The sequence below is a fragment of the Fundulus heteroclitus genome, chromosome 17, assembly GCF_011125445.2.
Source record: "Fundulus heteroclitus isolate FHET01 chromosome 17, MU-UCD_Fhet_4.1, whole genome shotgun sequence".
NCBI lineage: Eukaryota > Metazoa > Chordata > Actinopteri > Cyprinodontiformes > Fundulidae > Fundulus > Fundulus heteroclitus.
The window spans coordinates 19,780,994-19,795,935 of NC_046377.1; the positions used below are offsets into that span (position 1 = coordinate 19,780,994).

Consider the following 14,942-nt stretch of genomic DNA (forward strand, 5'->3'; position numbering starts at 1 on the left):
TTTTCAGGAAATATTTTAGACATAAATTCAAAAAAAGCAAACAAACTCAGATTTTGTGTGTTATCCTAAAATAATTATATTTTAGTCTTCCAAAAAAATGTATTTTCCTCATTTGGGCCATTGGACTCTTATGGACCCCCTGAACCAACCAAATTAACTGAGAGACATCATGGCTGCAAGGTTCCTGGTTCGACCCCCACAGACGGTCAGTCTGGGTTCCTGAGCAAGACCCTTAGCCCCAGAATGCTCTCTGCTCCCTCCGGGACGGGTTAAATGCAGAAGAAGACAGATTTCAACGGAATATATGATACAAATATTATGAATAATAATAGTAATAATAATACTTTGACCGATTAATCTACAGTTTACAGGTTATTTGTGTTTCAACTGGAAAACATGCAAATAAAAACACTTTTCTAGTCATTGGTCTGAACGATATTCTCATGATATGCTTATCCTGTGCAGAGGTTTGGCAGTATTGCCATTTTTTTACACAGAATTTGAACAGGAATGTAAACCAAGAGCTGAATAAATTCTAGCATTGCTAGTAGTCTGAGGAAATGTCTATTTTTGAAAATGGGTAAACACATAAAACTAGGTTCATGAGGACTGTTGAAGACTGTAACCATAATTGACTTTATTCCCCAAGTTGAGAAATTTACCTGCAGTTCCACTTTTTAATGACATGCTTATGAAAGCTACCCATCCATTTTTTTGGGTTGTTCCACAAATACAGGTGTCACCAATTATTTTATTCATTATTTATTTATTGACTCGTTTAGATCAAAGGTCTCTTTTTGCAAGAGTATCCTGGCCTAGAAAGGCAGCAGCTAAATAAAATAGAAAAACAGTTTTAAAACATTTGACATGTAACGAACCTAAAAGATAATGCATCAAGACTAATAGGAGCATAAAGGTTTAACAAAAGAGATCAAACATTGTTGCACTAGCACCTGCAAACCAATTTGGATGCTTAAAATTTTCTAAGAAGAGATTTAAACATGTCTAATGTAAGAAACCCTGCAGATTTAATTGGTTCTGTGGTTTGTTCTGAGCTCAATACAGACGTGAGGAACGGACGGCACGAATAATCCCTGAAAAACGAAGATGGTGGTTTACAGCGTGTTTCTGGGTAATGTGGGCCTGTAGGTTTGATGGCAGACAACCAAGAATTGCCTTATCGATGAAGACTTCCCTGTGATTCGGTCTGTGGGCACTTAGGTGGTCACTTTTAATTTTGTTTACTAGTTGTTGCTCTATATGACATTTAAAAGTGATACAATCATCAATATTACAGGTTATGAACTGTATTTTAAGCAACCTGTAATAATTATGGAACAATTTGGTTCAGATTTTTCTTATAATCACTTGTCTTATTGTAAGGTAGCTCTAATGCTAAACAAATTGTGAAAGCATCTTTTTGTGTTTTCACAGACGAAAGAAAAGCGTTATAAATCCTAAACTGGATTACAATATATTTTGTTCAATGTAATCCTGTAATTATTGGAGGTCCACAGCTGCGGGGCAGATTCAAACATTACAAACATTGTGTAGTGTAGAGAAATATTGGGCCGTTTTTGCTTTTTATGAACTAACTTGGAAGCTGCTAGCGTAGGTAGCCAGCCAGCGGTAGTTTCCACACCTTGTGCGGTAGTTGTTTTTTATTTTATTTTATTTTATTATTAACCAGAAATATTTAGAATAGTTAGACATGGTTTTTCTATGATTTGTTGTAAAAGTGTAGCAACACTCTTTCAGCCAAGTGTGCTGCAGTGCGCAGCATCGGGTGCTACTGTGTATTCAATAAAACCAGGAAACGACCGATTGACCAGCGAAGGTCCTTAAAATGATCATTATTGTTGTTAATTATCTTTATTATTTGTCACGGCAGCATACAATCCAATTAAATGTGTCTTCATCCCTTAGTGAGCAGTGGATTCTGGAGGCTAAGGGTCTTGCTCATGGAAAAAGATTTAAAATTGTACTCATGGGATTACAGATAACTAACAGTTTTAAAATCGTGGCAGTCGAGATATGCCTGTTTTTTTGTTAGAAATTTTTTGTCAATAAAGTATCTTGACTTTTTATGTCCACAACTGGTAGCAGACAGTAATTCCTAATTTTGGTCTAGAACCAGCATCCACGAAAAACTGTGCATAAAATGTGTAATTATTGTACCTGAAAGGCTTTCATCAATTAAATAAAAATAAGGTAAATATTTTTAAAGAAGAAAAAAAACAAAGTTATTTTTATAGCATGTTTTGCTCACAATGAGAGCAATAAAGCAAAAACTTTGATCTGCAATTGCACACTGACGACTGCTCAGATACAATGAATAGAAAGACAGAAATGTATATACAGGGCTGTGACTGAATATTTGCATGAACCAGATTCTTGAAAATTTTTAAATACATTTTTGTATGTGCCAAATCCATGTTGGTGTTAAAACACAGTTTTAGTCAAGAATTATTCTTTATTTGTTCCTCAATAGTAAAATTGATTTATATCATCAGCAAATTGAATCACACAGTTGCACACTAAAGAAAAGCAAATATGATAAATGAAAATCACCACATGACTGAATCAAAGGATAAATTATTGCCATTATCTGGTCTACAGTTTAGCTAAACAGGGAAGTGAGATTTAAATAATATATTTCTCTAAGCGACGGCTGAATTGTCCAATATTTTTGGGAGTTGCCCTAATTAAGAAAGTTGAAGTTAATTTTTTCATGTTGTATTAATCATATATTTTACTGATAACCAGAACAAACCCTGTGCCTTCAAAGAATGTTGCTGCAACAGCAAAAATGATGTGGAGTATTTATCATGGCATCGGTAAAGTTTTAAATTTTAGTATGGTGACGATCCTTGCTGGCCCGGTGCTTTCTGACTTGAATACATCATGTTGACTCCTTCAAACGTAGCTGGACATTTTTACACATTTTGTACCGATGGCTAATAAACGTCTTTGTGTTTCCAGGATAGTTTCTAAAGATTTTTATGGATTTTCTTTTTGTCTGGAGCGGATGGTTTGGGTTGGCGGCTGAAATTCGGACACAATCAGGTGTTTTGACCAGACAAGCTCACCAAAAATCAAAACTTGTTTTGGATTGGATGAAGCAGAGTAACATTGGGTCTCTAGAATGAAATTAAATGTGATATCCAGGCTCTTAACCATCATTGCTCCCAACAAATTCATTGTTATTTAGGCATAAATGTAAATTTTTTAAAAGCACCCTGCTTGGCTACACATCTCTTTAATCTGAGTATGTTTGTTTAATAACTGTACAGTATTTTTTTGGTGTTGTTGTAAATGTTCACTTTACAGCCTCTTTTATTTCTACCTTTTCTGTACATCTGCATTTTTTTTTCCATTTGCCTTTCACTTTGCTGCTGGTACGCCTGATTTTCCCCGCTGCGGGACAATAAAGGTTATTTCTATTCTATTCTGTGATGTATGCATTTAAAATTCTTACCAGAGCTGGAGGCACATGTGGCGGTGTGTGTTATGTAAGTTTGACGCTTTCTTTCTTGTCAGAGGCAAATATTCATCTCGTCAGGTTTCAGGATTTATGCCTGTTATTTGGGACTGTTAATCCCAACAGTCCCTGTAATCTTTCCCCAGCTCCTCTTCTCTGCTCCTCTGTGGAGGCCTCGTGTCATCCAAAGTTGATTTTTTTTTTTTTTTAGTACGTTTTTTTCCCAACGTAGTGGGAGACACAAGCTAATTTCTTTCCCTTTTAAATCTCTCTGGCTTCTGCTGGTGTTTTCCTGCATTTGTGTTAGCTGTGTCTCTAATGCTTGAGCCCGGTGCATTAAAATAATCCCTGTGGATTTTCACACGTCGTCTTCTCATGTGTGATCTTTCTACCAGGAGCACCGTAGTGCAGCTGAGCAGATAAGCTTTCTTAAAAGCAAACCTTCCATGAACTATTTCAGGACAAGCCTGTGGCTGAAGCTGATTTTTGCTCACTGCTGAATTTTACAAAGTCTCCAAAGCAAATATAGCGTTTATCCTTTTATTTTTTATTTTTTTTACGATAATGTGTGTTGCAGTATCTTACTCCGGATTCCATTATTTGTCTGAAAGAAAACGATAATTCTTCATAAGGAGAGTCAGGACCCTGCCCCATCTTTTGAATTGAAAGATCGTTGTTTTAAGACACCGCCTCCAGCTAGTTACCTTGAAATGTATTTTTTGCTGGATTTTCAACCCACTTTGTTGTCTCACCTAGTGAAGATGTGTAAAAAGAGAGACTTTTATTTGCAGATGTATAATTTCACATTAAGAACTGACCAGACAGTCGGTTTGGGTTGATGAATATTATATAACAGGATTGATAAATACTATATAACAGGTTTGTGCTATTCAGAACAATTGTGATTCTTCCTGTGGTGCTAAATCAGACAGATATCTAATGTTTTTAAAAAGTGGCACCCATGTGAACTCTCTTGTCTGATTTTGTTTTTACCTTGCTGTTGACAGATTTGCGCTCTGTGCAGAACAACACTACTTACATGTGGGCCGGCCAATCGCACGCCGCTTCCTGTTTCTACAGTTTTTCACTTAAAAAAAAAAATAAAGTCCTATTTTAATGTGTTTATCCAACACAGGTTACTAACATGTGTGTTAGTGAACGAATGCGCAATATCTGCTAAAAAAGATTGCAGCCCGGGGCTAATTTCCATCTGCTCGCTCCTCAGCAAATTAATAACACAAATAACTTATTTACCGGTCATTTATTTCACCGTACAGCTGGCATTAGGTTTTTTTGCCTAAAAGCTCAATCTTTGTCTCTTCTGACCAAAGTCAATTATTAAGACTCTTTAAATGTGTGGTTTGTGATGGAAGGACAGAAAAGTTTCTTTCCTGGCATACTTCTCAAACTGGCTGGCTTGTGGATGTCATCTAATGACGTTTGATTTGATTTACAGAGCACGGCGACAACGTGACTTCCTGTCCAGCGTTGTTTGTTGTCGGAGAAGTTGTTTTAAACTTTTTAAGTGTTGGTAGTCGGTGTTGCTGTTCCCGGCCTGGGATTAGCAGAAACACGCAAACTCCCTGTTCCTGCATGGAGTTTGCATGTTCTCCCTGTGCATGCGTGGGACCAAAAACATGACTGTTGGGTTAATTGGTCTCTCTTAATTGCCCTTAGGTATGACTGTGTGTGCATGGTTGTTTGTCCTGGTACCAATGGGCACCAGCTTCCCCTCGCAACCCGGCACGGATAATTGGCATCCTATTTTATTGCTGTTAATACGTTTATTTGATAGGGACAGAACAAAAAAAAAAACAAAAAAAACGCTAATTTGCAGACGAGGTCCCTGGAACAAAACAAACAGTAAGATACAAACATGAAAAACATACAGAATAAGTAATACAAACGATATACAAAAGTTGCTCTAATGTTCACAAATGTGAGTAGATTTGTTTTTACTTTGTTGTTGGGCTGTTTTATATTTATATATCATCTGCTGGTTGTTCAGTGGTGGGTGTCTTCGCATTCAAATCTAGTGGTATTTATTTGTGGATCTCGGCGTGCAGTAGGAATGTCTCAAAATTATGTCATCGACATAAAAGGAAAAAGGAGATTCACAAATGCAGATTCCACATACAAAGTCAAGCATATTTATTTTCAAATCTCGAAAATATATTTACAAAGACATGTTTATTTATATAGATTTGTTTATTTATTTGTATGTCAAATTTTTATATTTGTATTTTGTACTTGGATATTTATTAATGTATGTATATGTATATATATCCTTTTATATTTATTCAAATCTTTTTAAGACAATCCTCACTCCATAGTTTTAGGTCTGTGAGGGTTTTTAATTGGGCAGGTATGGTGATCCAGATCTGAGGCGCTTTTACATTGCAAATGCTAATGGTTAGATTAAGAAACGGGCCGTCTGTGTCGTATGTTCACACCGTAGGGAAGTAGGAAGGCATGGCTGAAACCTATTAGACACTGTTTATCTTAAAAAGCAATGTTTAAATGAATGTATGCTACATATATTTGTTGGGGATGCCTTTAATAGTTGAAAAGATAGTTATTTTTTTAACGTGGTGTTTGTTTTCTGTCACTGTATAAATAGATGGGTTGGAATTTAATAAAATAAAATAAAATAAAATAAAATAAAAAGTCAGTATGACGTTTTGCTACTGCAAAAGAAGCATGAAATTTTAATACACCTTTACCAGGAGTGCCAATAAATGCAGAGGGCACTGTATACCTCTAGAAAACAACTACAATAGGCAAACGGCAGCTCTGGGTATGAAAAAGAATCAAGATCCCTGAAAGAGAAGTCGCGATGTTTTCACAGTGACGGATGGAGGCTTTCAGAGGCATGGACAGCCGCCAGTATCCAAATCAAATCATAGTAACAATGTAAAATCAACTTAGAGGACTGTAGAGGGGTTTGTTGAGTCGGTGCCAAGGCAAAAACGGCGGCTCCTAGAGGGACAGTGGGTATTTGGCTCTGACCGGAGACCAGAACTGAGCCAGAAATGCTTATAATTCAGTCCAAGCTTTGGTGAAACCCAGTGGTATGCTGTAGGCCTAGACAATTTGAACATGTCTGGTAAGTGATTGATGTGGAGAGAAGAAAATCGAATTGTTTGGCAACAAAATAAGTGGCTGTTTGCCGGTCAAATTGTCTGTGTTTGAGTATGCAGATCTTTGTGAGGATGGATAGTTGAGCTTCTGAGTAGCTTTTGACTCCTATATGTTGCTTTTTGTGGGTTTTGACATGAAATATAATTAAATGGGAGTACATGGTGGATCAGAAGGGTGCAACCAACTGTAACCTGGTTCTTTCTGTCCTCCTCTAAGTTCTTTGACTGGTTCTTGTTTAATGTAAAATACAAATTGCAATTAAAAAAAACTGACCTGTCATTGTTGCAAGATGAAATCTGTTGCTGAAAAGAATGACTAAAGTCTTTTGCTGCTAATATGTTTTGAACTTAGATCAAACATGCCGCATACACTGCAAAAACAGAACTAAAAATTAGTAAAATGTTCTTAAAGTTAGTGTATTTGTCCTTGATTTGAGCAGGTAAATAAGATTATTTGCCAATAGAATGAGATTTTTGCACTTAAATAGGAACAACTCATCTCCATCATCTTATTTCATGTGCAGGATGTCTAATTATCTTATTTTAGGGCTCAAAATACTCATGTAATTGGCAGATAATATTATTTACCTGCTCAAATCAAGGACAAATACACTAACTTTAAGAACATTTTACTTATTTTTAGATCCATTTTTGCAGTGTAGACCCTGTGGTTTTTGTGATGGCCACCATGTTCAGCTTCTTATTCATTTAGTTTGTTTATTTAAATAGTCCCAATTTACAACATGTCATCTTAAGGCGCTTTACCAAAAAATGTCAATTCAATCGATTCATTCAGACAGATTGCAGCTCAAGTAAATACATTTAGCTGATTCTGGTTGTCAAACAATGCAGTCAAGTTGGTTTATTATTGCAATGGGCAAAAGTAAAAACGGTGTCCAACTTCCCCTTGTCCCAACAAAGTGTGAGATTCTCACTGAGATACAATTAGCAAAAATGTCACAGTATTATGTTATTGACACAAATCAAAACATATTTTAAAAAGGTATTGTAATTTTTAGTTGCTTTTATTGAAAAAGAAACAATTATTACTGCGGTTAAAATAGGCTGACAAGGTGATTATTACAGTTATAATCATCTCTAGAAAATCGATGCGTGTATTTTAATACATAGACATTAATATATACAGTAAACATCTACTAATTGTTGCTTTTTGCTTAGAATATTAAGATTTTCAGCAGTTCTTTGTATAGAGTAACATAAATATAACGGACCGAAATAAGCTGGTTAATTAGTCGGGCCATCTGTTCAATTCTTTGTAGCGAAATTGACAGAAATACATGAACTTTTTCACACCCACGCACACCTTTAACACATCTGAGCAGAACTGTTGAAAAGGCCAATATCATGGCCTCCTAATAAGATAAAATCATCTTTTACTACACATTTTCCTGAAACTGTCGGACCGTCAGAGATTATTTATGATCAGAAAGCCATTTAATGCTCTTTAAAGGGGACATAACATGCAAAAATCCCTTAAGTACATTTTTTGTGTGTACTTAGTCTCTAGGAGTGCAGAAAATAATGTTGCAATATTTATCGCATAACTGCTAAAACAAGGTTATGGACTTCCGGCTTACCAACTTAACGAATCCGTCATTGTTATGTTTTGTGTCGATTTTTGTAAATCAAGTTAAAGGATTTCAATTCAATTTTATTTATGTAGCGCCAATTCACAACACATGTCATCTCAAGCCACTTTACAAAGTCAAATTCAATCAAATTCTCCAGATTGGTCAGAAAGTTTCCTCTCTAAGGAAACCCAGCAGGTTGCATCAAGTCTCTCCAAGCAGCATTCACTCCTCCTGAAAGAGCGTAGAGCCACAGTGGACAGTCGTCTGCATTGTTGATGGCTTTGCAGCAATCCCTCATACTGAGCATGCATGAAGCGACAGTGGAGAGGAAAACTTCCCTTTAACAGGGAGGAAAAACCTCCAGCAGAACCAGAACCAGGTAGTTCTATAAAGAGAAAAAAATGACAGAGAACAAAGTTAAAAGTTTAAATAACAAATAATGCAGAATTGGAGAACAGTAGGAGAACTCAGCAGTAGGAACCACCTGCAGTCTGAGAGCGAAGTGCTCTGTTAGGAACATACGGGGTAATCAGAGCTCTGATATATGATGGAGCTCTATTATTAAGGGCTTTATATGTGAGAAAGAGAATTTTAAATTCTATTCTTGATTTAACAGGAAGCCAATGAAGGGAAGCTAAAATTGGACAAATATGATGTTGATCAGAACTCTTGCTGCAGCATTTTGGATCTGCTGAAGGCTTTGAACTGCATTTTGTGGACTTCCTGATAGTAAAGAATTACAATAGTCCAGCCTTGAAGTAACAAATGCATGGACTAGTTTATCAGCGTCACTCCTGGACAGAATATTCCTGAGGTGGAAAAAGTAAACCCTGGGAACCTGTTTAATATGAGATTTAAATGACACATCCTCTTAATCAAAAATAACACCAAGGTTTTTTTTTACTTTATTACCAGAGGCCAATTGAATGCCATCCAGATTAAGTGATTGATCAAGAAGTTTATTTTTTGAGGACCAAAGATTACAACTTTTGTCTTGTCAGAATTTAAAAGCAGAAGATTTAAGGTCATCAAAGCATTGCAGTTCCATTTTATATAGACCACAACTGAATGATTTAAATGTGAAAGGGAGAGTATGTGAGAAGGATTTAAATACATGATATTTCCCCTTTAAAGTAATTTCTTAGAACTCTGTAACGTTTTGAGATAATTGCACTTTTGTGTCTTTGAAGAGGGACTGCATGTCAGTAGACCTTGAATAAGTCTGCTGGCTACAGCCAGAAAGGCATTTTGGGAATATCTCTAATTTAAAAAAATCAAACAATAGGATCTAAAACAATAATAGATCCAGTTTTTGCCTTTTGGTTCTATAATTTGCTCGGTGCCCAGGTTTGTCCTTTTTCCAAAGCTTGAACATGGACTCCTGCAAACTGATTGATAGATTTGAGACTGACAAGATAAAAAGTAGATTTTACCAATGGGGATGGATGAGATTTTGATACGTAAGCATGATAAAGCTGCCTTATTAATTTATCGTTCCACCATCTGTGAGTTTTTCATCAGTAGCTGGCCCATGCCTACTATTGTATTGTTGGTAAGGCTAACGGGTAATATAAGACACTGTCACCTCTGTAATCCTGTATTTCTTTTAAAATATTAGTAAAAACCCTGTTTTTCTCTCTCACGCTTTGATATCAGCTGGGCTTCTGACTCCTGGCTTGATCCGTCCTCCTTCTTTTTTGTGTTGCAGATAACTTTTACGGCACCCCGAAGCCTCCATCTGAGCCCAGCGCTCTGCTGCTAAATGTAACAGACCAGCTGCTGCCGGGCGCCAGACCTAGCTCCGAGGGCAAGAGAAAGCGGAACAAGTCGGTCAGCAACATGGAGAAGGCCAGCATCGAGCCCCCCGAGGAAGAGGAGGAGGAAAAGCCCATCGTCAATGGCAACGGCGTTGCCGTCACCCCAGGTCAGTGCCTGACCGCGTCCGCAGAGGCGAAGGTCGGCTCGGCTTTGTCACGGCGGCCATGCTGAGGTCCTGATTCACCGTTTAAAGTTACAGTGCCCGCTTCCTCAAAGACGGTTGCTTAGAAACAGCAGCAGTAACGCGCAGCCTTCATGTGAGTTTCTTTTAAAGAGGAGAACGCTTAAATGCAGGTTTAGTCCACATAATGACATGAGTTTCCCTCACACGTAATTACCTCTGTGATATAGCATAAATATAATTTGCCCTCTGTAAGGCACGGCGGAGGGCAGACACACGTGTTATGTTAGCTTTTTTAGATCGTTCTCTTCACTTAGAGCTCAGCTCAGTCGTCTTATTCTGGGTTAGTTATTCAGTGCAAAACAAGGTCAAATCTATCTTTTGGTCTTTTTACAAAATAGGACAAAAATCCATCTCAGTGTAAGTGTTTACCTTCAGTAAATGCTGTTGCTATGTGTTGAGGCATTTAGAAAACAGCAAAAACAGAGCATAGCGCATCTGTGGCATCGATTTTGACAAAGTTCTGGACTTGGTCTCCAAAAATATCCCAACGCTTAAATGACTCCGATCCTTACCTGGGTCAAACAGTTCTACTCCGGTCATCCATAGTCTTAATGTGAAGCACCTTTTGCTTTTTCATTAGCTCGTTAAATTTATCTGCAATCACAAAATGACTATTACACAGAGCAGGATGTTCTGGCTGCTATCAAGATGAACGCTGGCTTTAATGGGAGACGGCCCTGAAAGACCCACTGTTGATCCCCGAGGTTACATCAGCAGGTGATACCTGATAGTTCCCCCTGATAGAGACACACAAGCAATTATATCATGAATTAAAGGGACTTGGAGCAACAAAGATGCTCAGACACACTCAAGCACAGAGGAAACCTCTGAGCGCCTTCATTGATCACATGAATGGAGGATCATAAAAGGGAGCATTATGAGTTTTTATTTTTCTTATTGCAGAACCCTTCTGTGGTCCTGTGACTTTCTAAGGAGTGTTTTATGACCCGAGGAGACTCTGCAGTACACAAAAATCAGACGTTCAGACATCTCTGCCGATGCTTGCAGTGAATCCAACGCTCTGCAGCAACACGTTAGATATATTTATTTCTTCAGAGTGACCGCCTAAAGGGTTTTTTCTAGAGAAAGGACGGCTGGTCAAAGGATGAGATTTTGGATTTCTGATCATAATGAGCTCAAACACGGTAAGCTTCTGTCCACACAGCAGGTCATCCTCAAATGAGCTGTTGAATATTTAGACTAATTATGTAAAAATATTTTGTAAAGTTGCAACGTGCCTAACAACATGAGTTATAAAAGATTGTTGTTGTTGTTTAAGGACAGAGACAAACTGCTTGGATTCTAAATTTCTCTTGAACAACTGCTTATAATACTAAAAGAAATGCCTCTTAATTTGAGATCATGAAAATTGTTTAAATTAACAACATCCAGTTCTTCATTCTTTGACCTGAATCTATGAAACCCTGCGTTTGTCTCTTTTTTTACCAGCTTTTCAGCTGTTTTACCTCCTAATATCTAAATCGAAATGCCCAAAATTTTAAAAAAATAGTTAAATTTAGTTTTAAAAGAGTACAAGCGTGGTAGGAAGCGGCTTGGCAGGTTTAAAGAACATCAATCCTGACTAATTTTTAGCTGTTTTTGGGTTTTGTTGCTATTAGATCCAGTAGAACAACCCTGCTAGTAGAATAACCTTTACTTTAAAATTTACTCTTATTTAAAATAAAAAGCTATTAATATCCTTATGCTGCTAAAATATTGTAAAACATTGATTATTACTGCTATATTTTTCTGTAAGAACAATTTTAGAACTTTTTCTTTGGCAAAAAAAATACTGAGTTGAGCATTTTTTCAATTGCTTCATGCTGTTCTGCTCCTTGTGGAGGATAACAAGCTGATTTTAGCTGCTTGATTAGTCTGTGGTTGCCTACTTTGCAGATTTTTTTTTTTAAACAATCATCTTTATTCATCGTTGCATCTTTGTACATTCCAGTGAAATGTCTTCAGCATTAAACTCATCCTCTAGGGAGCAGTGGCTGTCACTGTGGGAAGGGGGAAGTTGTTCTCAGGGAAACCAGAGTGGGAGCCTCTGTCGTAGTGTTCAAACTATATATATATGTTACAAAGAGCATTGCCTTAATAAGAGTGATGAGTGGGGCTCCTTTCTGTGTCATTGCTGTCCCTTATTTTCAGTAAAGTTGAGTTAAGCAAGCTGACCGGCAGTGGACAGCAGAAGAAACATGCTTGAGATCATCACGCACATTTTAACCTGAGACAACGATAACCCAGGTAGATGATAAAGTTTTCAAATCATGACTTGATTTATTTTAAGTCAAATAATTTTCCAAACCAACCAGACACCAAGTGGGAAAGCAACGGTCCCCTAACTCTAATAAATCATTGTAACACCCTTGGCAACAACAGCCATCTTTGTGATGCCCTGCAGTGATTATTTTTATTTTAGAACCTTGGTGAAAATTTGCACAACTCATCTTTGCAGAATTGCTATAATTTAGTCATACTGGGTGGTTTTTGAGCATGAGGGCCATTCCTTTGACTTTGTTATTGGTGGACTAGTGTGTTTTGGATCGCTGCCCTGCTGCATCCCAACGGCGTCTAATCTAAAGGCCACAAACCAAAGTTCTTGAGCAGAATATATGGTTTCATGAATACCGGCAGTTAATCAAAGTCCTGATGTAGCAGCACTACCGTGTTTGATTGCGAGTATTATGTTTTTCTGCAGGTTCCACACTTGTCTTTTCAACCCACAGAATATTTTCTAGTGTTGCACCGATACTGATACCCGATACCTGGCTGTGCAGTATTGGCTGATACCGATACCATTTGTTTGAAATTGAAGTTCTACTACTTAGGGTAGTAGAACTTTTTATTGCCTACCTGGAATGGGTGACAATAGTTGAATAAACTTTTGGCTCTCAAAGGCCAAAATAGTGCAACATTTGTGAAATTATAACATGTATAATAGTAGTAAGACAGTAAAATTACATTAATAATTGAATAATCTCTTTTAAACCCTGAGTTTTGGCTCTCAAATGCCAAAATAGTGCAACTTTCATGAACTTATATAACATGTATAATACTAGTCAGGAGAGAGAAGGCTGCGTTCAAGTGACATACAAACATCAAAATGGTATCGGTGCCTATTTGTTGGTACTCGCCGATACCGATACCACCATTTTAGTGCTGGATCGGGGCCCCGTCAGATACTGGTATCGGTATCAGTATCGGTGCAACACTATTTTCCCTAAAGTTTTGGGGATCGTTGAGATTTTAGACAGGCCTTTGTGTTCATGGAGGTCAGAAGTGTTTGAACTCTCCCACAGATGCTATTTTGACCCAGTCGCTTTCGTATTATTGGATTATGACCTTAACTGAGGCAAGTGAGGGCTGCAGTGCTTTGGATGCTGTTCTGGGTTCTGACCCTCTTGGATAACTCGCAGATGTCAAAATCTCAATTCACGATGGTTCTCTGTGGTCTCAAAGCCTTAGACTGGACTTTTTTAATGACATCTAGACTAATAAATGTTAATGACTTTGCTTCACATCTATTTTTAATTTATTTTTTTATTAGATTGGTACTTCATGTTATCAGAAAGGCTCTTTTTCAGTGATTCATTTGATTCTACAGGTTCTGGCACTAATCGGGCCTGCAGCAAAAATGGCCTCAAGTTTTGTGAGCAATCACATCAAATCACAGTCTGATATAAACGTGGGTTTCATGATCCGAAATGTTCGGTTATGACAAAGGAAAAATAAAAATGCAGTGGCTGGCAGGGCCAAATGTGCCACAAGTGGCCATTTGGGCTCCAACAGAGAAACGCTGTAAAGACATGTGCTGCAGTCACTGAAATTAGAATTATGCAAACTCCAAAACACTCCAAAAAAATACACAAAAATAACACAAATGCAACATAAAAATGCCGCAAGTACCGAAAACAAAAAGGTTAAAAAAAGCAGTAAACTGGCTCTAAAAGAACGGAGTGGGACCATACCACTAGGGGGCGTCAAACACCAAGTCTAATAGGATCAGACTTTCGGTAAAGATGTTACGTGATCCCCAGAACAAAGTTGGAGAGTAAAAGGAAGGTATATTTTCATTCATGTCTTTTTTAAAAGTGTGGCTGTAATATTTGCAATGATATAGAAAATCAGCATATTTACCTAGCTAATATTAACAGGCTCGTCTTTAATGAGTTTCCCTACTCCCCCTAGTGGCCTGGTGCACTTCTGTTTTGTTTTTTTTTGTAGCTTTTATTTACTTGCTTTTGTTTTTAGTACTTGTAGCATTTTGCACTTGTAGGCGACCATAAAATACCTTTTTAATGGCACTCTGTGACCTTTTGAAATACAGTATGTATCCATGTATAAGCTGTGACCTGGTAGAGTTTTGCATTTAGCTCCAAGAAAGTTTAGTTGCCATGAACCTGTGCTGAAGGCAGGCAGATCAATTGAAACCAAGTCACAAAATCACATTTTATGATTTTTTTCACTCAGGGTCTTCTTATTAAAAAAACAGTCAAATTTCAAGAATTTCTTGATGTTTCAAAACAAGAGCTATTTAAAACCTGATGAATTAATAATACAACTAAGCTCGTGGCTATTTAGATTTCTTCTTATTACAGTTGTTTTGTTGATATTTTAATTGGCATACTTTTGCAACAAACTATTGCTATTAAAGTTTTTTTCTATTATTGGACAAAATAACCTATTAATCATTAATTAACATATGAATACAATAAATAGCTTTT

General features: G+C 37.2%; 1 protein-coding gene across 4 annotated transcripts in view; it reads left to right on the forward strand.

Annotated features, from left to right (window-relative positions):
• Positions 1-14,942, forward strand: part of magi2a (membrane associated guanylate kinase, WW and PDZ domain containing 2a) — a 311,230-nt gene that overhangs the window by 169,822 nt on the left and 126,466 nt on the right. For all 4 annotated transcript variants that reach the window (XM_036149357.1, XM_036149356.1, XM_036149359.1 and 1 more), the window contains exon 4: positions 9,922-10,137. In XM_036149357.1, the coding sequence (XP_036005250.1) occupies positions 9,922-10,137 (216 nt within the window). The remainder of the gene's footprint in view (positions 1-9,921; positions 10,138-14,942) is intronic.